We start from the raw sequence: 24,346 nt of genomic DNA, 5'->3' as shown, positions 1-24,346 counted from the left end.
CAAACCATAGAAAGATCTACTATTACCTGTGTGCTCTGATTTTCTCTCAGCTTCTCCAGATGAAGCCAATTTGGAGTTAGATTTTTTTCTTAGCCTGGACATTGTTCAGTTTTTAAAATGGTTGAGGACACTCAGTCTTTCTGCTTTTTAACCCAAACCAAACAGAATTCCTACCTTTTATTTTCTTATTTAATAATTTCAAGAAGTAGTTGTGTTTGGCTGTCTCAAAATCAAAAGAAATTCTTTTCGCTGTGGAATATTTTAAAAAGAGAATTCTACCAGACAAATGAATTTACTTTCTGTTAACAGTCTCACAGCCTTTAAGTATTTGGCTCTAATTTTGGTTTTTAATGCTTGTCTAGTCATACTAGGGTTGAACTGGAAGGCAGTCAGATGATTCTCAGATAACAGGCAGGAAAAAACAATGTAAACCCCTTATCCCAGAGGAACCAGAAAAGGTGAATTACGCACAAGTAACGAAACCGGTTTCCTCACCATCAGAACTTCTACTGAGCCACAGAGTTTCAGAACTTTCCTCCAATCTGGCTGGGGCAAAGACAGGAAACTGCATCTTCTGAGCTTTAGAAATAGATCTTAAACATGTAAACATAAGATATTATGCCCCTGTCTTTTAAGTAACATTTATATTATCTCAAATAAACAGTCTTGCCGAAGTTAGTCTGTAATTGACATCTGACACAGTCCACATTGCAACAGATATGATAAGTGCAGTAAACAGCAGAAATTATGTTTCTCTGTTCTCTGAGAAACATTCATATTTCCTTGCACAGATAAACTTTATTTTGTTGCTATGCAACTCTCACACAACAGACCACATACTGCAGTAAATAAGAGTACAGATTTTACAACTGGAGGGCAAGCATGTGGCCTTTTGGGTTTTCTCCCCATTTCGAGTTCCAGCCCCAGCTTTAGTTCCCATTATAATATTCCATCATTTCATTACAAAGCTGCCTCTAAAGCTCAGTAAGGGATATTTCAAACTGAGCAAAGTGGGAGAGTCAGAATGCATGAGGCTGATGGGAAACAAATGGTGGAGCTGGTGAAGTCAGTGAAACCATGAAATTAAGAGGTTTTTCTCTTTTTTGGTCTTCCTTAAAAATGAACATTCAATTTTCACAGCAAGATATTCAAAACCTGTGTGGCCTTTCCTTGCTCTCTGTAAAACTGCCATACCTGCAAGAGAGGTGAGACAGGTGAAGAGCTAGCCTTGGTTTTACCCAAGATGAGAACAGTATAGTCTTACCTCCTTTATTCCTTACAGCTGCAAAATGTCTCCTGAATTCAGTGGATATTTGGGTTGTTCATAGAACAGAGGCACAGATCCTGCATGTCTCTGCATCCTCCTCATGAGTAGAGTGAAGAACACCAAGATTTATCTGACTTAAGGGGGTGCATGGAAACTCAAGAGAGCCACTAGGCTCTTCCCAAGTCATGGGTTAATGCCTCAGTTATTCAAGTTTCCCTTTTGCACATGGCTGCAGATTCTACAAACTCTCCCAGGCAGCATCAGCCTTCCCTTGCCACTATTAGCAAATCAGTCCAGGTGAAAAATGGGACTCGGAGCTCCAGGTGGATGCAGCTGGCACAGTTTGGGCTACAGGGACTTGCAGTAGCCAAGGCTCTGACATACATGCAATGCATGTACATAGCAGCTGTCTGATTGCAGAGGGGCTTGTGCCACTTAAACAGCTGAATTTCTCCAAATTTCCCCAGTTTTGCTTTGCTCTTTGGTTCCTTACAACGAAGAGTCCTCTGGGCTCCTACAGCCTACGTGCCACAAGCCCAGATGCTTATAAAGTCACTAGGGAAAGGACACTCTGTTCATAGGAAAGCAAGATTTAATCTCTACAATCTACAGTTTAGTTTCTCTAAACAGTGAGCAAGAAGCATCTTTTGCATTTTAAATTTCAGCATTTCTGTTTATAGTTTCACTTTAACAGCTAAATTACTCCCAGGCATGGAAATTAATTATCAGCATTTGTTGAAAAACACCTCGAAGTTTCTGTGCTGGTCTTGTATAAAGGCCCATCTCTAATCACACCTCCCAGTGCAGCAGCTTTCCTTAAGAGCCTGAGAGATTTGGAAGCACCTGTAAAATTTGCCTTGAGTTCTTTCTTCAATAAGTGATTTCCTACAGAGCAGAGCATTCCCTCAGTCAGGATTGCAGGAGGAGGCCCACAGATGGAATTTGGATTTTGTCTGGAAGCACAACAGGCAATGCACAAGGCAAGAGTCTCCAGACCTAAATCTTGGAAAACAATACTTGATGTCTTCGGATCAGTGTCCTGTCAATTTCTTCTACTCTCCGGCATCCTGGAGGAGAAGTTGCAGATCAGTTCAAGCCCCTGATTTTCCAACCCACTCTAAGCCTTTTCTTTGTCTGCCTCATAAAAATCTCCATTCTGTCAGATGAAATCCACCCCTCAGTAACCAAAGATTTGCCACTACTTTTCTATGGATTTATTGCTCTCCTTGTGAAAAAAAACCTCACAAAATAATGCTTTCACCTAATCTACTCAGTTCCCCATTTATAAGGCAGGGATAACAAGTCTTTTTCCCACTTCTCCACAGACTAACCTGTTTAGATTGCAAACATTCCCCTCATGCAAGTTGCTATAGCACCTTGCCTGGGGCAAATGAAAGCTCTGAGAAAATGTGATTTCAGAGAGGAAATGGCAATGTCCCACCTGTCAGTGCCATTGCCAGGCGAAACTCTTCCTTCAGCATCTGGAGAACTTCTTTTGCTCCTTCTTCACCCTGGGAGATTAGGAGACAATGAGAACTATTATGTGTACATTTATGTGTGTAGGCACAGACATGTATACGTGTGCCAAGAAAGGTTTTCTGCACAAACATAAATCCTGAGGGTTGGTCATAGCAAATTTTAGCCAACAGCAAATCAGGTGATCTGGATGCACACAGATGCATCACACACACACACTCCTCTGTGCACACAGACACATGCATGTGCATTTAACAGGGCTAAACAGTGAGTCCAGGGATGTGAGTAATGCACTTGGGCTCTCCCTCACTTACCTGATAAGCCAGTCCCCAGAGGACAGGTCTCCCAACAAAAACAGCTTTGGCACCAAGAGCCAGGGCCTTGAGAACGTCCGTGCCTTTTCTCACTCCTCCATCCAGGAACACCTCCACCTTCCCCTCCACAGCCTCCACGATTTCAGGCAAGACATCAATCTAGGAGAGAGAAACCAGGAACACAGCTTGGCTGCTCCTGAAACTCTATTTATTTTTTGAGCCAGTTCTTACACACAGGATCCAAGCTTTACAGCAGCTTAATGAGCAGTTGCATGCCTAAATACACACCCAAATAACACAGCTTTGTATTGAGAACCAGCAGTGACTTTCAGGGTAGAAGGTACATACAAAGGTCAGATTTATTTGGAGAGTCACATAAACAGAATGAGAATCAGCAGGCTCTCACAAAGTGGCCATCTGACCCCATGACACAAATCTGACACAAGCCAGTATCTGATTCTTATGCAGAATATACAAAACAGCAGAACTAAGGAAGCCTTTTGGCGGTGTTACCTCCCAAACTTCCAGTCTTCACTAGCTTGGGGATGAAATTGGATCAGCTCACTTTTTAAATAATCATCTTTGCTCCCTGTTTAAATTTCCCATTCATTTATCCTGAGGGCCAGCTCAGGAGCCCAGAGGCAGGCACTGTACCTACAGACAAGGAGTGAGAGAAACACATGCCTGGAAGAACTTAGAGTTGGCTGAAAAAATTTAATCAATGCATTTTCCCTTTTGAAAATGCATCTAATTACAGGAATGACTACAGAGAAAAACTTCTTGATATAAGAAAAAATTAACTTTCCTCTAAGTTTTGAGCAAGGTGGGAAGTAATTTCTTTTAATGCACATGTATGCTGTTTTCACTGAGCTCTGTTCATCCCCTTTCTCAGCTTATCCCTTACACCAGTGACACAAGTAAGGGGGGAAATATTTTTACTGTTCTCAGGTTACAAGTGTGTAACCAGGGAATTAAGTAATTCCACTTGCCGTGCAAGAGGTCCCAAAGACAGGATGAGCCTCCTGAATTCAAGCCTGGAGCATTAATTACAGGGCAAATTTTCCTACAAGGCCACCTAAATAGTTCCTATTCATGAAAATCAGGAAAGGAACACCACCAGAAGCCAAGTATTAAGGAGACTGGAAACAGTGTGTGGAAGTAAGACAAAAGACACACAAATTCACATCTTTCAAATACGGATGTAATTCATTTCCTTTCTAATGGATAAAAATGACTAGAAGATGGGGGGAAAAAACTTGAAAGTGCACTTTGTTTTTAGATTTGGATTAAAATTTTCTTGAAGTTTGGCACTTGCTGTGATTTTCCCCCTCCCTTTGGTTTTGCTCCCTTGCCAGACATATTTTGGATCTATTTCCACATCCAGAGACCACTTTCTACATCCTGACAAACCGTACCAACATTAAAGTGCTCTAATAACTAAAGCATGATGCAAACCATAATTAAAACATAGATTTCCTCAATGTGTAACTAGACACTAGAAATATTGACCAGCTTGGGTTCAGCTCACGATCTGAAACCCCACGAAACTGAAGCAAATTATTATGTTTCTAAATCAGAACCATTTAACATGACCCGATACAGATTCTTTATAAAAACAGGCATTGTGGAGCAGTGTTCTTTGTACCAGAAATCCAGGGAACACATCAGTTTTAGCAGTTCTCCTCTGCCCTGTGGTGTGGCAAAGGAGTAACTCCTGACGAGGAGTTTGCAAATTTCTCTTCTGCTGCGGCTGTCAAAAATTAATTTGTATTTCTTGAGCTCTCACGGGTTCCTCAAAATTATGTTTTTAACAACCTTATACATTGTTGCTGTTGGATTACCTCACACACAGGCTTGCCCAAGAGTTTCAAATGCTCTCAGTGACCTTGGGGAATGGATTCCCAGGAGGTGACAAGAGGACCTGTTCCCCTTCTCCCTTCAGGGAACCAGCATGGAAAAAAGGAGGTTTTTCATCGAGAACATATTGGAAATACTCAGAGAGGCACAACTGGGCTTTGATTCCCCTCCCTTTCATTCTCTTTTTATTTGTGCAGCTTTCCCACACCAAATGAAGCAAGATGAGTGATGACTGGAATTTTGGGGTTTTTCCTTCATCCTGAGCACATACTTTTTCATTTTCCTTTACTTCTTTCTTTTTTGCCGACGGAGAAATTCTCAAATCCCTTTCACCTTTGGAAAAGTCATGGGGTAGCACGACAAGGAAAAGGAAAAAGGAAAAACTGTAATTTAACCACTCTCTCCCTTTTCCAAAGGTGAAAATACTTGAAAGGAGAAAAATTGAGAGTTTCATTCTGCCTTTAGCTGTTTCTTAACTGCAATTTTTCAGAAGCCTCCAAAGAATATTAAAAGAGGAAAAACGACCCTAATACAACCTTCAGTGTGCTGCAAATAGCAATGAGGGTTTTTCAAAAAAGAATGAGAAAGAAGATGTGGAAGAGGAAAGTAAAAAAAAAAATTCTGAAAGATTTTCCAATTTGATGTACCAAGGAAAGGCTGTGTCTAACTCAGAGTACGATGTGACATACATAGAGAAGTGGAGAGAGGTTATTACTTATGGCATAGAACACTTATTCCAGGTTTTTCCTCCAGCTTCCACATGTTCAGAGAAAGCAAACAAGAAGTGAAAAGGCAGAGAAAATTAGAGATTACTGGAGCATATTGGCATCAGCACTCACAGTAGCAGGGACCCCATCAAGCTGTCGTGCTCCGTGATTTGACACCAGGATCCCGTTTACCCCAAGCTTTACAGCTTCTTTGGCATCATCAGCTAGGAAAAATCCCAAACAAGACGTGTTCCTCCATCAGTGGGAGCTTGTAGACACCACAATCAAGAAATCACTAAAAAACCATTGTCAGCTCATGCAAAGCCACCTTAGGGCTTCAGCCTTCCAAAGCCTCACCTCAACACAGAAAAAGGTTTTGTCTTTAAGTAATAAGACCAGAAAAGTAGCTTGAAATGTTGGAGCAGGACATTTTATCCCTTTAGATCAGCAGCCACCTTGGTTGCTAGCCCTTATTTTCTCTATTATGTTCCAGAACTCGTCAGTAAGCAATTCCTTTGCTGAATGATTTTGTCCACTGCAAAATCACTGGCATGATGGTATTAATGGTGGCGTTGGTGACAACACCAGGCACTTCTTTGAGCAGCTGCTCCCACAAACACCTTCCCTGGTGGGTTCCTGAGGGTGCAGGAGGAGGTGACAGCCCTCCCCTTGCCCTGTCCCAGGAAGCAGCAGGGCTACCCACCCCTGAGGATCCCCTTCAGCACGATGGGCAGCGAGGTCAGCCCCCGCAGCCACTTGACGTCCTCCCAGCTGACGGTGGCATCGATGGCCTCGGCGACGTACACGGCCAGCCCGCTGTCCTCGCCAAAGTCCTTCCCTGAGGAAAAGGCCAGCTCACTGCTCGAGAAGTTCTTGAGGCTAAAAAGTGACAGAAGACACAGAAAAAAGTCTGAGGAGGATTCTCTGCAGTCACCATGGGTCCCTAAAGGCAGCACTCAGGATGCCTGAGGTAAAGCTTTGCTGCACTGCAGGGCAGGAGCAAAACCAGCCAGTCCCAGCATGTCAGATCCCACTCCTCAGTGAGCCAAAACGTTTGGCTGACAAAGCATTTGATAATCAACACAAGCACTGGATCTTTAATGTCCCGTCCAACCCAAGCCTTTCTATCTTTCTGTGATGGTTTTGTGATAACTTTGGGGCAAGTTTCTCTGGCCCAAGGTAATAGTCTGTTCTATAGCAAAATAAATAGGGCTGGGTTTTGTTTTTCAAACCCAGGGAATTCAGCTATGAGAGGAATAGGGGATCAGGGAGGAAATAAAGTTTTCTTATGCTGCATGAAACAGAGGGGTGTCCATGAAGCTTTGCAAAGAATTCAGAATTCTCATCTGTCCAATAAGGCCAACAGCCAGCCTGTCTACCTTGCATCCCTTTTGTACATTTCCTTGTAAAATGTAGAGAGGAGAGGAAGCTCATGTGAAAACATTGCTGTTACTTGGGTTTTTAAGCAACAAAATCTCCCAGGTTCTAGCACATCCATGTCCCAGTTGCCCTACTCTTCTGAAACTGTGTCCTGTTCCATATTGGGCTATTTAATACTCATATTTCACATTTTGGGAAGTGCATGAGTGTTTTTGCATGGAACCTGGCTGGTTTCACTGCTGATTTCATGCCTGCAACAAGCAGCATTTCACATGGCTTTTCTGTTCAGCTCCAGGCCCAGAAGCAAACGAGAAAGGAGCGGGCTCTCAGCAAGATCCAGCTTTTCAGCTGTTGGTTTGTGGAGGGTGGGGTGCCCAGAGAAAAACAGAACCATGGATAAGATTATATAAATAACTGTTGTTTTTCTTGGCCTGCAAAATGCAGATCAACACTTGGATGAATGTTGCCTTACATACATTTCAGAGCACAATGGCACCTTGTTGTTGCTTTGAAACTTTGTTGAAAACCCGAAGCCAAGAAAAAGTTATCACATAAATGAGCAGAGCCCCGCGCTAGGAGAGTTTCACCATGGCCTCTGCAACAAAGCTCTGCCCAGGCAGCACTCAGGGATCTGCAGTGATGAATTGGAACCTTTAAGGATTACTCCAATTTCTCATGATTTCATCCTGTTCACTCAAAACCTTGTTATATTTGGGCAAATCTAACAAATATATTTGGGGTGGGGTCAAAGTGCTTCAGAAACGCTCTCCCGCTTTCCTCAAATGTCTTTGGGTTGTTGGACTTGCATTCAAGAACTCCTCAACCCCAGGCCTTAAAAATCTACTGCCCCTAAAAAGCAAGCTATTTTCATAATTGCCTAATTTTATCTTTTAGAGTAAAAGGTCAGTATATATTGATCATGTGTCAAACACAGATCTCTAGCACAATTACAACGTAGGGCACACACGTACCAGTGTGATACATTTTCACGTTAGATGCATTAGGGCCTTTTTGCTCTCTAGTGCTTCCCTCCTAAAACTGTACTTTAACAGAGAAATCAGGGCAGAGTTCAGCTCCTCTGTCAGCTTTCATCTCTTAGCTGCAAGCACAAGTGCACAGGGAAGAGTCAACACCCCAGGCTCTGGAGGGGTTTTGGCCAGGTAGAGAAGAGCAGAGCCCCATGGCTTACCTTCCTTTGGAATAGTATGGGAATGAAGAAGAACCTCAGGATGTGACTCTTGCTAAGTACGTGTTACTTACAACATGTGTACAGTACAACACAACAGTCTTTGGAGACATAGGAAGAACAATTCAATTTCATTGATAATATTCAAAACTAGCCTTCACCCAGAACTCGCCTCAAAGTTTAGCTGCTTCAAAATACATTAAGCTGTCTTTTTTTCTCTGTCTCTCCATTTTTGTGTTCATTTTCATGGTCTAAATAATTCTAACATGTGCCATAGTAGACTGTGGTTCTTACCAAGGTCTACATGCAAGAACCTCACAAGATTTTTAGCTTCAAGTCCTGGATATCCCATTGAGTAAATGTTCTTCCAGGCAGTCCTTGGCTGCTAGAACTGTGCCAGCACTTCAGCATATGTCATCAAGGGAGTCTCTACAGTCTATCAGTTCGTATTTACAAAAGGCCAGGCAAATCAGCATCCTTAAACACCACTCTAAGGATAAAATTCTGGTTTAACTCTGTTAAAATTGAATTCCTCATTGGCCCTGCAGTGGGGAAGAACTAGAATTAGTGCTGAAGTCAATCATGATGCCACAAATTCCGAGACACAGAAAATGTCCCAAAACACACTGTGGGGTAAAAATTGCCCTTGTGGAGAATTTAGAAAGACTGATACCCATATGTTTCTGTATTGGAGTAAAAGAAAAGCTGAAGTTGCTCAAAAAGGGGCTCTGCAGTTGGCAGCACCATGGCCCTGGACCCAGAGCAGTGTCATTGGACAACACAGAGGGAACCATAACATCTCTTGGAAGGGAGTTTTGGCCCACTTTTGGAGCCCAGCCAATTCTGCTGGTGGATCCCAGTTCAACATCAGAGCAGGTCATTCCAGGCTCTGCCCAGCTGAGGTTTGAAGATAGCCAAGAACACATTGATCTATGCATAAAGAAATGCCCCATGTCTCTTACTTCAGCAGCCCGCCTGGCACAGCATCTTTTAGCGTGCCAAGAGGCAGGAAAGCTTAGTTGTGCCCCAGAGCAGATCGCAGCCCAAGCAGAGACACGCACAGCCCCACAGAGCCGTTCCCAGCCCCACCTTCTCCCCCAGCACCCCGCCCGGCAGCGGAAGCAGCAGCAGCATTGGCGGTACCTGAGGTGCGGGGGCAGCTGGAACCTGTTGCGCACGTCGGCGCGGCGGCGGCCGAGGTACGGCGTGTCCACGGTGAGGAAGATGCCGCGGTAGCCGGCGCTCTCGGCGCGCCGCACCAGCGCCGCCGTCACCCGCCGCTCCTTGTACGCGTACAGCTGCAGCCAGCGCAGCCCGGCCGGCGCCGCCGCCGCCACCTCCTCCAGGGACGACGTGGCCCAGGAGCTCAGCATCATCCCCGTGCCCACGGCCTGGCAGGCTGCGGGAACACAAGGTGACAGTCTCTGAACAGGACCCTTCAAATAAATGCATTTAAGGCTTACAGCTTGGTGGATGCTGCCACGCTGCCTCCCAAAAATCGCCCTCCACACAGGCGGAAGTGAGGGTTTTTGGGATGCTTATTCCTAAGTCGGAGCCTGCTAACTATTCCTGGTCACATCTCGCAGCAGACACCAGGGAGCATATATTTTCATGGGGGCACTGGCATTGTGCTGTCAGAACTCAGTACAGCCCTCTGGGTGTCCAGAGCTGCCGAGACCCCTGCCGGGGGCTCAGAGACCCTGGCACACAGCCCAGAACACCTGGGGGTTTGATTATGACCCGTGGAGCAAATTACCAGCTTTGTATGAAGACCTGAAAGCCACAGAAGTTGAAGTAGGGTAATAATAAAATTATCACTTGGTGAAAAAGTATATTTTGGGGTTTTCAGACTAGGGGTTTTGGGGACAAGATAGAGGGACTTGGGCATGTCCAGCCTTTCTTCTTCTTCTTCTCTACCTCCATCTCCTGCTGTGATGTTAGGGATTGGTTTAGAATAGAAGCTCGCTGTCTAACATAGGTGATAGGTACTGGAAAGTAATTGTACACATTGTACACGTAGTTTGTAGTATAAAGAGACAACACCGCCCTGGGGGCTGGCAGAGTGCCTCTTGTCTGTCCTGCTGAGTGGACCTCGGCTGGACAGGAGAAAAATTTTTATAGATAAGGAACAATAAACAACTCTGAGACCGAAAACTGAAGAACTCCGACTCATTCTTTGAACGTGTGGGCCAAAACAGACGTTTCAAAGGCTGCAATAAACTGCAAACCCCCGAGATTGTGCCAGCGTCAATCCATGACAGGCTGCCAGCCCAGCCTGCACCAGCCAACCTCACACAGATAAGTTTTCCTGAATCTGTCACTCATTCTTTTTGGAGTAATCTGTCACTTATAGTAAAATAAAGGGAAAACACGCCGTAACACTCAGAAATATTATAGAAAGCTTTGTTTTCCTTGGTCTACCACAGTATGCATATTTTTAATGTAAATGGACCTCTGTTTCAAGACGTCATCCCCAGCCCATGGAGGAATTAAAAAGTGGTCTTTATGACAACATTTTATTAAATAAGGATTACAAGCCTCTTGGAGTGGAAACTTATGAACAGCTTATTCAAACAAATTGGTTACACCCTCCCAGGGCCACCAGCCAGTTTTCCCTCACTGGAAATCCAGCAGCAATCACCCAAACCTCTCCAGTTTGTAACCATCCTGTTCCTCTCCTTTAAACTGCTGGACACAATTCCCTCTGTACTGGGACTGCTGCAAACCCAGGAATTGCAAAACCCTCACATCAGATAAGGGAGAAATGTAAATGTTATGGTTCAATCTGCCTTTGGGTATCCATTTATCTCCATTTTTCCTCTTTATTCCCAACTCTACCTCTATTGCCAAAGCAAAAATTTAGTTAGAAACTGCACAATAAAACATTTTTGGTGAAGAGAAGATATAAGTCATGAGATATCACCATATCCTTTCAACTTAGCTGCCCATGTAGCAACAGGGAAAATAGTGCTTTTCTCTTATTTAAGATGAGGTTTAAGCAGTTTGGTTCAATGAGAGTTCAGCCATCCCAAACGGGGTTATGGCATTTTCATGCAAGCATGCTCACAAAATTCCCCTCGTCTCTCCTGCAAAGTTCACAGCTCTCTGGTGAAGCACCAGCTCAACACACACAGTTTAGATCTCTCAGGCAAATCCAAAGTTCACAGATAAAATTTTTCAAGGTTTTAGAAATCCCCAGTTCCAGTTTTGGTCAATCTGTGCTTGATCTTGATCATTTTAAAGCTTATTTTGACAATTTTCTAGACTTCTAAAACCATGAGATACAGAGGCCTGAAGCACTGCCAGGTTTGCTTGGGTTTTTTTTCTACCTCAAATTAGGTTTCTCTAAAAATACACTCCAACTTCTCACATATTTAGCTGCAGTTGAAGAAAACTGAAGCAACTCATTTCCTCTAACAACCATATTTTACACTTCACTTTTGGGGTGCTGCAAATTATTTATTATTTCAAATCAGTCCTACTACAGCCATATTCCCACAGGATGCTCTTGCTGCAATATGAGACATTTGCCAGAGTTTAAGCATGAGATGTTTTTGTAAACCAGCCTTTCCTCATGCCATTGCATGATTGCTTTTAGTTGCTTGTTTTTTATGTTGTTTTTTTTTTTTTTTTCCCAGGTCTTCTTTTACTCCTGAGCCTTGCCCAAAGGACACATTCACCCTTACACATCCTGCAGGCTCCTGTTGGGCTCTGTGACAGCACAGAGAGCACAGCAGGAGCCACGCACAGGGAGCTGAGGAAGTCCATGGGATCACAGAAAGGTGAAGAATCTCTTCCTAACCCCCAATCCAAACCTGCCCTCTGGCACTTGGAAGCCATTCACTCTGGAAAACTCAATTGAGGTGTTTTACACAGCAACAAACAGGACAGGATGCACTTGGGAGCCCCACTGGGGAACACAGCAGTGACCTTTTTTAGCCCTTTTTCCATCGTGAAGCCTCAGAGCATCCTCCTCCTATCTGGTGGGGCATCACTTCCTTCCCTGGTTTGGGAAGGGTGTGGAATTTGTCCCTGTGGGCAGCTCAGATCCCTGCCAGGCTCTCCTCCCTCAGCCCTTCCCAAACCCTGTGTGAGAGCAGTGCCTGCCATCCTCCCATTGACACAACACATTCTGTCAGCTGCACAAGAGGGCTGGAGGGAAAGGGACACGTGGCCAAAAGAGATCTGGGATCTGCCTGCCATGCCAGGCTGCCTGGGCACACTCACAGCACTGAGTCCCCCAGCCATGCCACTCTTGAGGGCAATCCAGGCCAGGCCAGCCCAGGCCATGCTGTCCCACGTGAATATTGTCCTCTCCATGGCTCTGGAGTGACATTAATCTCAAAATCAACCTCACGTTTTCATCACCACACAGGTAACAGGTGGGTACAAAGTCCTGCTGCTTTCACTGTGGCTGAGCACAAAATGTAATAAATGGCCAAATCCCTCCTTCCCAGTCACAGCCATGTCTGATGGGCAGAGGAAACCCAAATTTCAGTGCTCAGCATCAGAGAGAGAAAAGCACAGCAGCAACCTGTTAAGAGCTGAAGGAACAAAGGTGTTGCTCCCTCTCCAGTGGGAATGACAGAGCTGCCAGAAACTCTGTAAAGCAGGGGGAATAGAACAGCTCTGCAGTCAGCACTCCTGTGCTCTGGCAGAGAAAATAGTGCAGTCACGTTGCAGGTGATGGTGAAACCCCTCCTGCCTCAGCAGCAGCCTGGAGAGGGGCAGGAGTGCAGCTGCACAGGGCAAATACAGAAACTCCAGCCTGAGCACTGTCAGTGACAGCTCCCAAAATACCTGGCCAAGAGCACAGTCGGGTTCTCAGCCTGATTTTCTGCCATTCATGGAGAAGCCAGGCACTGCAATGCTGCTGTAAGGTGAAAACAGGAATTTAAACCACCCATTAAGTGCAATATGGAATGAGCAGGAATATAAACACAAATCTCAATAAAATAATACTACAGATCTGTTCATAATCAATTAAGGTTGCAAAACACCTCAGCTATTTCTTGCTGAGCAGCTGGATGGTGCACAGGATTTTGAGTCAGGGTACTCGAGGTGGGTCCCATTGACACGGGGGTCACGTTGGTTTGCAAGCACAGCATGAAGTCAGGGTGGCAAAGGAATGACTTGGCTTGGAGGAACAGGGAATCTGCTGATGGACAAGCAAGAGGAAAAAGATCCCATAGAATCAGAAGGGTTCCATTGAAAAGTGTTTAGAGAGCAACCTTTTGCTCTTTAGTGGCTAAGATTATTCATTGAATTTGGCAAATATTTTTAGTCAAAGAGGTTGAAATTGGAGTGGGAAGGATGAGAAAAAAACACCTAAGTCAAAATGTCATGTGTTGATCTTTTCAAAATGGAAATGTTTTCTCCTGAGCTGACACTTTTGTTTCAAAACAGAACTATAGCTAAGAGCATTAGCCAGTAGGAAAATGAAATAAAACATTATGTTTTGGATCAAATGAAACATTTCAGTTAATCCAAAACAATTTTCCTCCCAATTTTTCAGTCTCTACCGAACAGAAAATCCATTCTTTGGAAAATTGCCACATACACTGATGAACTACAACTAAAATGCCAGGGAATATACTTGAAGGAAGACCTAGAAAAACTGGGACAACTGCCAAGGTGCATGAAATTGTTTCAAGGACAAGAGAGCTTTCTCTGTAAGGAAAGACTCCTGCTACATTCAGACAAATGTCAGAGAAAACTGAGGAGCAACCTTATTCCAGCCTGCATAGACATTTTTAAAAATTCATTTATTACTTTAAAGTCTAGCTAACGGGAGTGCATGTAAATGCAACACCTGGATTTGAGGCTGTGCAAGGTTTGACCATGACTGCAGTTTATTGTGCTCAGAGTGGGCTCACCTAAGCTTTGGAATCACTTACATTGTGTTGGCTGGCCTGTCACCAGCATCTCCTAAAATGACAACTGGCTGTTTTCCCTAGAACAGATTCTTTATTCACACAAAAGAACTGCCCATGAAAGGGTGTTTCAGGTGAGCTGACAGGCCCTGCCCTGCTCTGGGAAGGTGCACACCCCTTTCCACCAGCTTGGCTGCTCTGGGACAGCATCCCTCAGGAAGCAGAAGCCCCCAGGCCCTGACAAGCCCCAGAGCAAGAGGTTGTGAGGGCAGGGAGTTCTGAGGGACACCATGACATGGCCTTGTCCCCAGAGGGGACATTTACCCTAGAGCACGTGGCCAAACCTGCCGGGAGAGCAGAGCAGCTCCAAGCAAGACAACTCCCATCACTCCAGGAAATTCCTCAAGCGTTGTTCTCAATGCTCAGGGAAGGAGCTGCCACTGCTCTCTTCAGCTCCCTGCTCTGCAGGGCAGCCTGGTGAGAACCAGGATTATCCCTGGGGCTCAAGGCAGACTGGTGGCACACAGGGAGGCTCCTGTGGGAGCTGCTGTGCCCCAACAGGAGCCAGGGCACTGCCTGGGAAGGGACAGGACTCAGGCCATGCTGTGCCTCTCAAGGACCATGGCCACAGCAGAGGCACCACCCCAAACAGCACGTCCTGCACACCTGAGCCAAGAAAAGCCAGGCTTATTGAGCATGCCAGGCTTGGCAGGAGCCACAAGACTATGGATCAGGCTTCCTTGGCTTGTGCAAACTCGTGCAGCTGAAGCAGAATCTGAACAAAGCAACCAAAAGTTTGCTCACTTAAACCCTGTGCTACGTCTGGAACAGAATTTGGATGTGGCAAACACCCTGATCCCGAGTGTCCCAAGTTTAAGAGAACCCTTAAACCAAATGTGTACTTTACTGCTGATTTCTGTCATCTCATAAGGTCAAACCAAAAGCACCGAGTGCCCTTCTCCTCCTCTAACAGCACAAAACCAAAGCCATTTTTTTTCTCCTCCAAATGCCAATGCAATACAGAAGATGTGATTTTAATACTGCCCATCCTTTGAAAACAATGAAAAATTCACCAGCTCCAATAGATAAGTTTACTGGACCACATATTCCAACTTTTGGTGGTGACAGTACACTGAGCTGTGCCAGCTTGGAAACCCAGGAACATTAAATGCAATAATCATGTGTTAAAGTTTGCAAATGTGGTACCCAGCCTTATTGCACCACTCAATTTGGCATGCCATTGAGGATTTATGCTTAAAATGTGGCCGGGCTGCAGCATCAGTGGGAATCTTTGCTAAGAAACATCCGGAATGTTGTGTTCCAAATCTCGCTCTCACCGTTGCATTAAATGTTTGCACTCAATGTTTCAGAGTTTCCTCCCTGCAGGAGCTGGCCCAGAAGGGATCCGCGGGAGCTGCCAAAGGATGGGCAGAAGCAGGGCGGCCGTCCCAGAGCGATCCGAGGTGCTGCAGTGCCATCGCGTGGAGCAGCCGGCACTTACAAACAGGGAAAACGGCAGCGGCTCCTCGTAGCGCTGCTAGGAGGGGGAAAGCGCGGCCCCAGCCGTGCTGTGAAATAGGAGAGGTGTGCTTCTCACAGATAGCGCTGCTGCCCACCCCGTGCACATCACAGCGATGAGAACTGAGAGCAGCTCCCACTGCAGGGCTCAGAACTCGACTCACTTCACACAGATCTGCTGCACTGGGCATGGAAACGCTGCCAGAGAATAACCCAGCCACGCACAGGATTATTGTTTTTTTAAATATCACCTATTTAGGCTTTGTACCCTTTTCCTTTCAGCAGGGAGCACTGAAATGCACAGCCCACCCTCTTCCTCAGTGCCATTCTGCAGCCAGAGTTGAAGGAGCAGGAGACAGTTGCCCATCTGAATTCTCATTAATATCCTTTTGAGCAGCAGCCTCTGTGCTGGCAACATCTTTGTGCATCTTCTAGCCCAGAGGGGCCCTTATCTCACTGCCTCCCTGGGATGCTCTCAAAGAGCTCTCTTCCACGCAAGGATTCTTGCCAGGCAAACCAAGGCCTCAGAATTTCCGGAGTCAATTCTCTAATAGGAAGAATGTTGCTGTGACAATGTTTACAGTTACACAGAACGTATGAATAGCTAGATAGATGTTTCAATTTTATAGGTAACAAATTATTCCCCTCTTGTATCCTTCATTTCCCCCACCCCGTCTCATGGAGAGGGAAACCACAAGAAGAGTGAAACAGTAAAAAAACAACGGCAAGAATCAGCCCTGAGCAGCAGCTCAGAGCCCCCAGGAGCCAGAGGCAGCCGGGATGCCCGGGCAGGCGCCGCCCTGTCCCTCCCCGCTCACCTCGGGCTGTCGCCGTCTCTCCCAGGGGGTGAGCCATGCGCTGCATGGCGGTGGCGGCCACGCACACGGGCACGGTGACCCTGTGCCCCAGCACACAGGTGGACAGGTCCATCACTGACACGTCCCTGAGCACCCGCGGGTACAGCTTCCACCTGGCACACACACAAATACACTGAATTTAGGGGGCTGCAGCAGGGGGAACGCACAGGAGCAGGGTGTGCTGCTGTCTGTCAGTGGGGCTGGAACAGAATCCCACTGTGGCACCCAGAGCTGCAGCAAAGCCCCTGCAGGGCACAACACCTGGAGGGACCCAAGAGCAGCGAGGGTGAAAGAGGTAGAGACCCCCTAGACATTTCTGGCTGGTATTGTTAGAAAGGAAAGACAGGAGCTGTAAAACAATGAGATTGTGGTGAGTCTCAGCCCCCTGAAAGCCAGAGGCTGTGTGCACGTGGGGAAAGTCATCAGCTGCCCTCAGTTATCCCTCCATGGACTCTGGAACCAACAGACATGGCATTATTGGCAACACAAGCCTGGCCTGCAGGCTTGGAACTCCCTTTTCCAAACCAGAGCAAACTAAACACACTTAACCTGAAATTACCATTTACTGCAGCCAGGCTGGACACCACAGGTCTGCACACACAGAAATTTACCTTTTTTTTCCTCCCACCCACAAAACAGCATCAGAAGACCATGATCCCCATTAGGGGATCAACTAGACACCATAACATCCAGAGTTTTATGAGGAGGGCTGCATTCCTGGGGATTGCTGTGCCATGGGACTTTCCCCATCACCCAGGTGCCGTCACAGCACTGCCACCACTAGAAGCCACAAGAGGGGGTGCCACACCTGGGGCTGCCTCTCCTGAGCTCAGCCAGGCCAAAGCCTCACTACAAGCACCGACCTCCAAAAGGGCTCCCATGGCTCCTGAACTGTAATTGCAGAGAAGAATTAAAAATTTATGGTCTAACACTGCTGAACTTGAGCAACTGCTTAGCACCAGAATGCTCGAGACTGAAAATATTGTAATTACCAGCACAGAGAGAGAACCAGAGCCACTGCTACCCTCCAACAGCGAGTAGAGGTGAGCTTGAGCATTAAAATGAAAATTCAGGGAGAAGAGACAAAATCTATGTTATAGAAAGATTAAGAGATTTCCCCAAAAAGCCTGGGACAGAGCCAGGACGAGACCCACCTCTCTGAAGGCCTGGAGCTGTGCCAGCTCTCCAGGCAGTGCTCCCCAGGGAGGAGGAGGAGGAGGACAGTTATGATGCTTGGAAGGAGATGTGTGGCTGTGCAAGTCAGCTGTGCTGCTCAGTGCCAAGACACACACGGTAGGAACATCTCCTCACACTTGTTTTCATGCCATTGTAGCAGTTTGTTATTTTTCAGGGGAGGATGGGCTGAGGGTGGGACAAAGAAAACATTACTTCTTTCTCCCCCTTTTTTTCCTAATCCTCATTCTGAAGGCTTCCACTCTGCCTTGAGGTATCTTTTCCCAGCAAAGAAAGAAAATTCCCTTCGTAACCTTGCTGATTTATAGAGTCAAACCCAAAAGCATGAAGGATGTGAAGCATCTCCCTGTGCCCCAGGCTCCTGGTTTCTCAGATTGGTACCTGCCTCTGCCATCTCACAGCCAGCCTGTGAGGGTCAGTCCTGAGGTAAAGCATCCCTGTGGTGCTTTTGGCTGGGAAGAGAAACAGGAGGAGCCAAAATCCTCCCAGCAGTGCATGCAAGAGAAGTGATGCAGTCCTGAGCAGAGATCCCTGATCAGGTCACACCCTCTCAACCAGCATCCAGCTGGATGGGCACTCCCAACCCAGAACTGAGCGCTCCCACAAAAACACCAAGATAGCAGAGTATCATGACCCTTTAGTAAAACCTGCTCTTGCTTGGGAAACTTGGGTGTTTCCAGCTCTGAGTTTGACACTTGAAACCAGTGTTGTCTGAACAGAAAAAGCTCACAGGCAGCATTTCCCCATCACCAGGGCACATTCACTGGGCTGCACACAGCATCTGCTTCCTCCAAGTCCTTCAGTGAAACATTTCCTGCATATTTTGGAAAAAAAACTTGGATTTTATTTTTTTTTAATTCATCATCTCCTCATCACCCACATCTTTTCCCAGCCAAGTCCACACTGGTGTGCTGCAATCAGCAAGTGAGAGTGAGTGCATCCTTCTTCCCAGCTGGAAGCAGGAGGTGCTGCAGAGGGGAAGGCAGCGAGCGCTCCCAATTTAGGCAGTTCCAGCTAAAAGCTCTTTGGAAGGAAGGATTAAAATGAAAGAAGGGGGAGTAATCTTTTGGGTTCTTTCCTTTTTTTCTCCACGCTCAAAAAAAATTCTGTGTGTAAAGTACCTTGCAGTGGGGTGAGAGGGAAGCACTGGCTGCTTTCAGCTGGGAAAAAACATGGAAATTTTCAAACTGCACCATATTTTCAAGCAGCTCCTCCTGTTCCTCTCCCGAGCTGTCCCAAATCCCCTCATGCTGCAGGGGAAAAAGCACATTTGGAAAAAGACACAGTGCTCAGGCCAAGCCTCCATCCTAAACCCAAGCCAGTTTGCTGCCCTTCTGTCTCCTACAGCTCCACTTCCCTTCAGGGGCTGGTGCTGTGCCAGGCTAAGCAACAGCTGCTTTTCCTTGGGGAAAGTGATCTTCCCTCCCAGCATGTTTTGCCATCCACACTCTTTTTGTGGTGCACTGGGAATCTGAGGTGAAAGACATCACAACAACACAACTAAATTATTATTCCAAGCATTCCTTTCCTTTTCTCCCCCTGAACTTCCCAGTCCCACCATCAGCCTTGCTTTTTTAACCAGCATTTAAATTACCTCTGTGGCCATTTCAATGCCTTTAATTGCTATAAGGTAAGAGCAGGTTTGCAGAAGGCCTGCACTGATGAATGCAATTGATGAATTGATGATGCACTGCTGAAGCAGCAGCTGCTGCTCCTTGCACATAACAAAACAAGGCAGCTTCTCCCGAGACCTCCAGGAATTGCATGGCAGGGTGGATTAGCAGGAGCCTGCTCCACATCCCCCCTCCCTGGCATGCTGAGAGGGGAGGCTCCACACTGATTTCCTGAACGCCATCAGCTAAAGGCATCCTGACCTTGTCACAAAAATCTCTTCTCCATCCAGGGCCCTCACTTCTGTGACAACTCCAGAGGGGATTTCAGCTGCAGACAGGCCTGGGAGGACACTCAGCATTCCAGGATGCTGAGCAAACCCAAGGAGAAGGCAGGCAGGCACCACAGGGAATGACATATGCTCTGCCATCCCAAATCATCCTTTCTGGCCTCATTTCTGCCAGGGCCATTTGAGAACTATGAATAAGAAATACTTTTCTGGCCTCAGCAGGAACACACTGCTGTCAGCATCCAAGTGCTGGTTCTTCCCTCAGTCCCACAAGAGCTGCTGTACCTGGGGTTAAACTCATCTTAAACACTGTCCTTGTGGAGGCAGTTTGGACTCTGGGAGCTCATTACACAAAGTGCCTCAAGGTCAAAAGGCCAAGACATTCCTTTTATAATCCAATGAGTATGAATTGTGCTGCTCCAAAAATTGCATGGAGTGTTCTAAAGATACTGCAGGATCCAGCAACACAACCACCCATTAGGGTTAGTTCTTCATAACAATAGTAATAATAGTCCTTAAGATCTATTTACTTCTCCAGAAATGAAACCACGTTTGCCAAAAGAAAAGGAACTCACAGATGAACCCAGCACTGGTTTTCCACCCTCACACCTCACCTGAATAATCCTGCACCATAAAGGTACAGGCTAACCATTCCCGCTTCTGGTTCAGCTTTGTGCTTTCTCTTCCATTTAAACTTATAAATATTTAATAATCTGCAAACTTTCTAAATCAGACTGAACCCTGCAACCAAGCTCCTGACAGGAGAAATCAATAGCAAATGAAGCTGAACATACTCCTGTCTTTCACAAAATCATCTGACTTGGTGATCTTTGTGCCTTGGGGGTGTAAAGTCCATCTGACTATATTTACCCACAAGCTGCAGTCAGGAACAGGCAGGAACACCAGGACTGTGTGAGGGTCAGAGTGAACAGCACTGCCCCATCTCTAACAGCTGGGCCATGCTTCTCCCAACAGCATCCAGGGGAAGAGAAGGGTTCTTCAAAGTCCCTTGTGTCAAATACATCTTATAAACCAAAATATTACAAAGTCTTTATAGGAGGTGCTTTTAGAGATGTATTCCCAGGAAGCCATTGCAAACATGGTGTAAGGACTGTTCATGGCAGCATCCCACATGCTGAGAAAAGGGGATCTTGTTTTATGTCAGATAAATGCAAAGGGAGGGAGAGCAAAGACAAATACCTCCCAGCCCCTTCATCCCCACTCTGCTGAAGGGCAGGGACCCAGCACTGAGGAACTTGCAGCCATTGACACCAAATGTCACCGATTTCTTCTAATACCTCAGGCACTGCTAATGAACATCTCCTTCAGTCCCAGGCCACCTGCAAACACCACAGTTTCAAACACCTGAAACTGGAGGGTTTTACTGAAAATCTGATAGAAGATTCAGGAAAGATGAGGTAAGCCTGAAGCCCACAGACAACCAGCCCAATGCAAGGAGGTCTCTTATCAGAGGAATCCATCCCTGTGGCAGGAACAGCTTCAGAGCAGAGCTGTCCTTATCTCCCTGCTCTGCTGGTGCCAGCACAGCAAGGGATGTGCCCAGCTCTTTGTTAGCCTGTCCCTGGCAGCTTTAGATCCCACCTCACCATGATCAGCTTCAGCAGTTACAAGTCAAACACTCACTGCTTCTGCAGTTTATTGTCTGCAAGAGCTTCCTTGGAGAGCCCTTTCTTTAATATCTCATTTTGCTTTTATGAGGGCAAGTAGCATCAGAGCATCTGGAAGCATTAAAAAAGGTACAATAAAAATCAGGTGAGTGCTACTCCATCCCCTCCTGCTCCTATTCACTCCTCTGGGCAATCTTCTGGCTTGAGCAGGAGAGTTTCTGTGATGGCAGCTTCTGTGTGGAGCTAGGAGGTCTGGAATAAGCACTGGAGGTGAGTTGTCTTCTCTTGACATTATAAAGCTTTTCTATGTGTGTCCTTAATGTCCTTTGAGATCCTGCTAAATGAATTATCACAGAGTCTGCTACAACCTTCAACTCGCATCAGATTTCAGCTGAATGGCCCACAGCCTGTGGAAAAGCAACTGGAGCAGTGAGTAGCAAAGCAGGGAGGGAGAAAGAGCAAAGATACACCAGGACAGTCATGGTTTGTTTTGTTAGGCTCAGAGGAACTAAAGACAAAGCCTTTGCAAAGACAAGTGCAGGGGGTTAAATGCCTGCACCAACAGAGCCCCAGAAGGAAGGAGATGTCAGCAGCTGTTTGAGCAGCTTGACTGGGCTCAGCTGGGCTGAGGGGAGCAGCCTCCAGCTGCCTCCTTCCCTCTGCCCTGCTCAGGGACATTTGGGAGCAGGGAACCAACTGATTGATGCCATTTGTGACACTTCCACACCAAGTGCCCCCTGACTTTGTGCTGACCTTGTGCTTCCGAGGCTAAGGCTGAGCTGAGCCCAGGTTCTGACACAGTTTGGAGGGTCAGTCTAAGTCAGAAGCAGTTTAGAACAGTTCCCAGCATTTACAGCACCCTCCTGGTGAAGGGCTGACCTGCTGGAAACCCCTGAGCACAGCTGGGCCACCCAGGACTGAGCCCTGGCTTTCCCCAGGGCTGGGAAATGCAACTCCTTCCTGCAGCTCTCATCTGGGAAGGCCACAGCACCAATTCAGTTTAGGAGAACTAAGGAAAGGGCAAAACTGACTAAGGACCTAAAAAGTACAATGCTACCCCAAGAACCCCTTCCTGGCACTGTAACCCAAAATGTAGAAATTACAGTTTCACTGGCTGATTAAATACTGGAGCTGAAAGACTCTGGAGAGAATTTCTGTTAACAAAAGAGTCCAAATGCAGGCAAAACTAAAAAGGTGCTAATGGATTTTAGGGACTGCTTTTTGACAGAAATTGTTAGGTGGAGGAGTGAAAGGGGAGAGAGTTGTCCTGAAAATGAGCTGAGAGTCTTTTTGCTAAAATAGAAAGACATTGCAGAAAAATTGAGTTTTGTTCACAGAGAACAATCTAAAATTGCACCACTAAATCTACCAATAAAGCAGAACCTACACCCCCTGCCTCCCACCCCAGCCTTCAATCATCCTCCTACCTGGAGAATGCTGCCACATTCTCTGCCAGGGTTTCCTGGTCATCCGCCCCAGAGCTGTAATAATCGTACACAGACTTGGGCAGGAAGCTTCTAGCATGCTCCTCAAAATCTGCAATGCACACTGGCCTGCCAGACATGTCTGCAGATCTCACTGGGTTACTTCATTCCCACTCCTTTAAACTCTAGAGTTTTGCCTGTAAATCATTAATATGGGACCTCATCAGGAGTCAACTTGTCTACAAAAAAAAAAAATACATCAACTTCTTGTGTCATATTGGACTTCAGCACCATCTTTTAGCTCATGTGGTCAAGGCCAGCCTAAAACAGAATAAAATACAGTAAAAAGGAAGAAAATCAGTAAGCAAAGAAATATGCAGTTAAAGCTCCAGTAACAGGAATGTACGTTCCCCTCTGTCATCCAAAATACCCAAGAGACTGAAAGCAGAAAGACTCTGCTGACACCCTAAAAGCAAAATCTTGATTAGGATGGTTTCTAAAAGCAGGACCCAGCCTGCACATTCAGGGTAACACCTAACACAGGTGAGATTGCAGTTATTGCCATTAGAATCCTGGATACCAAGGCCAGTTGGTAGAGAGACCCAGCTGCCAGACATCCTTGGGCAAATGGCTCCTGATTTTCAGGTAATTCCATCTCCACAACCCAGAGGGCTCCTGTTATTCCTAAGGAGTCAGATGCACTCACTGGCCAGAAATAAAATCATCTTATCAAAGACACAACCCTCATCCAAAGTGTAATAGACTTGATTATCATTTCTTCATTTCTCCTTGTTTTAGACTTTAAAAAATATGCAGAGTTTGAAAGGGGTTTACAGTAATAGTTTGACAGGGAAATTAAGAGTATATCATGTGTATATATTCATTTTTTCAGCTGCAGACTGCACATTAATCTCAACTTACACACAATTACACCACGAGGCATTTGTCACATATCAGTGTCAGAAACAATTCAAATGCAAACTGCTTTAACCTTGGCATTTCACTGTGCTTGCAGCAAAAGACTGGGGACATGTCCGCTTGCATTTATGTAAATTTTGCATCATCTGTGCTAAAAACAGGTATTTATCCTGGAGCTTGAGAAAGGAAGTGCTGCATGATAGCTGAACATTCCAATATGTGCAGCTGAACTCAACCTTAATGAACTCGAAAGGTTTTTATGTTGGGAAGTCGCAAAAATTTCTGGAGGCAACAATAGTGTGGCACCACTGTTCCCCTCTCCCTGTTCTGTAATGCCTGTATTCTTCAAAATACCCTGATACTTATTTTTCCACTTAGATGCTTCTCTGCCACATTCACAGGATATTGGTGATTTACTTGAACTGCCCTAATTTGCCACTTGGGCTCAGAGTTCCTCTTCCCTCCCCTGTAGTGAAGTTTCTCAGGTGCCACCTTCAATGGATCCTCCCACATGTGCAACTCCCACCCCCAAAGCCCCTCTGGGGCCACTGAATTCCTGCTGCAATGCAGCCAACACACCTTGAGATGCTCCACAGAGCTCAGGGGTCCAACTGGAACTGGAGCCTCCAGCAGGATCCACCACTTCCCACACTGGCCAGCTGCTGAGCTGGGGTGAGGTGGAAGGTGCCAGTATCAGCACAAGGGCAGCAAAACTAAGGGAAACATGAGATTTAATGCCAGGTCTCCCAGCACATCTGACACCAACACACACAGCTTCCCTCCGAGTAATTGGCTCCTCATTTTAATGAATTTTTTTCTGGGTGAGATTTTCTCTGGCTGCTTAATG

The 24,346-nt window shown here is 46.1% G+C and overlaps 1 protein-coding gene across 1 annotated transcript; it reads right to left on the bottom strand.

The window, feature by feature from the left end:
* Nucleotides 1-625: 625 nt before the first annotated feature.
* HAO1 (hydroxyacid oxidase 1) lies at nucleotides 626-23,556 on the bottom strand. Its single transcript, XM_071440612.1, has 8 exons — nucleotides 22,585-23,556; nucleotides 16,397-16,548; nucleotides 9,331-9,586; nucleotides 6,325-6,500; nucleotides 5,754-5,845; nucleotides 3,058-3,216; nucleotides 2,709-2,778; nucleotides 626-2,334 (listed from the first exon to the last, which is right to left on the bottom strand). Exons 1-8 carry the CDS (start codon nucleotides 22,719-22,721, stop codon nucleotides 2,264-2,266), a joined length of 1,113 nt encoding a protein of 370 aa, XP_071296713.1. The 5' UTR covers nucleotides 22,722-23,556; the 3' UTR covers nucleotides 626-2,263.
* Nucleotides 23,557-24,346: the final 790 nt, after the last annotated feature.

This window comes from Agelaius tricolor, unplaced genomic scaffold (genome assembly GCF_023055355.1).
Source record: "Agelaius tricolor isolate 1412-34295 unplaced genomic scaffold, bAgeTri1.0.p SCAF_1, whole genome shotgun sequence".
Taxonomy (NCBI): Eukaryota; Metazoa; Chordata; class Aves; order Passeriformes; family Icteridae; genus Agelaius; species Agelaius tricolor.
Note: the sequence above shows the minus strand (reverse complement) of the source record. Positions and strands in the feature narration are given on the sequence as shown.

Excerpts from the sequence above, each read along its gene's own strand:
- HAO1 (XM_071440612.1), bottom strand. The coding sequence starts at position 22,721 with ATGTCTGGCAGGCCAGTGTGCATTGCAGATTTTGAGGAGCATGCTAGA. Across the intron at positions 5,846-6,324 it reads GCTGAAGGGGATCCTCAGGG|CTGATGATGCCAAAGAAGCT; the intron begins GTGGGTAGCCCT and ends GATTTTTCCTAG. Across the intron at positions 2,779-3,057 it reads TCTGGGGACTGGCTTATCAG|GGTGAAGAAGGAGCAAAAGA; the intron begins GTAAGTGAGGGA and ends CTAATCTCCCAG.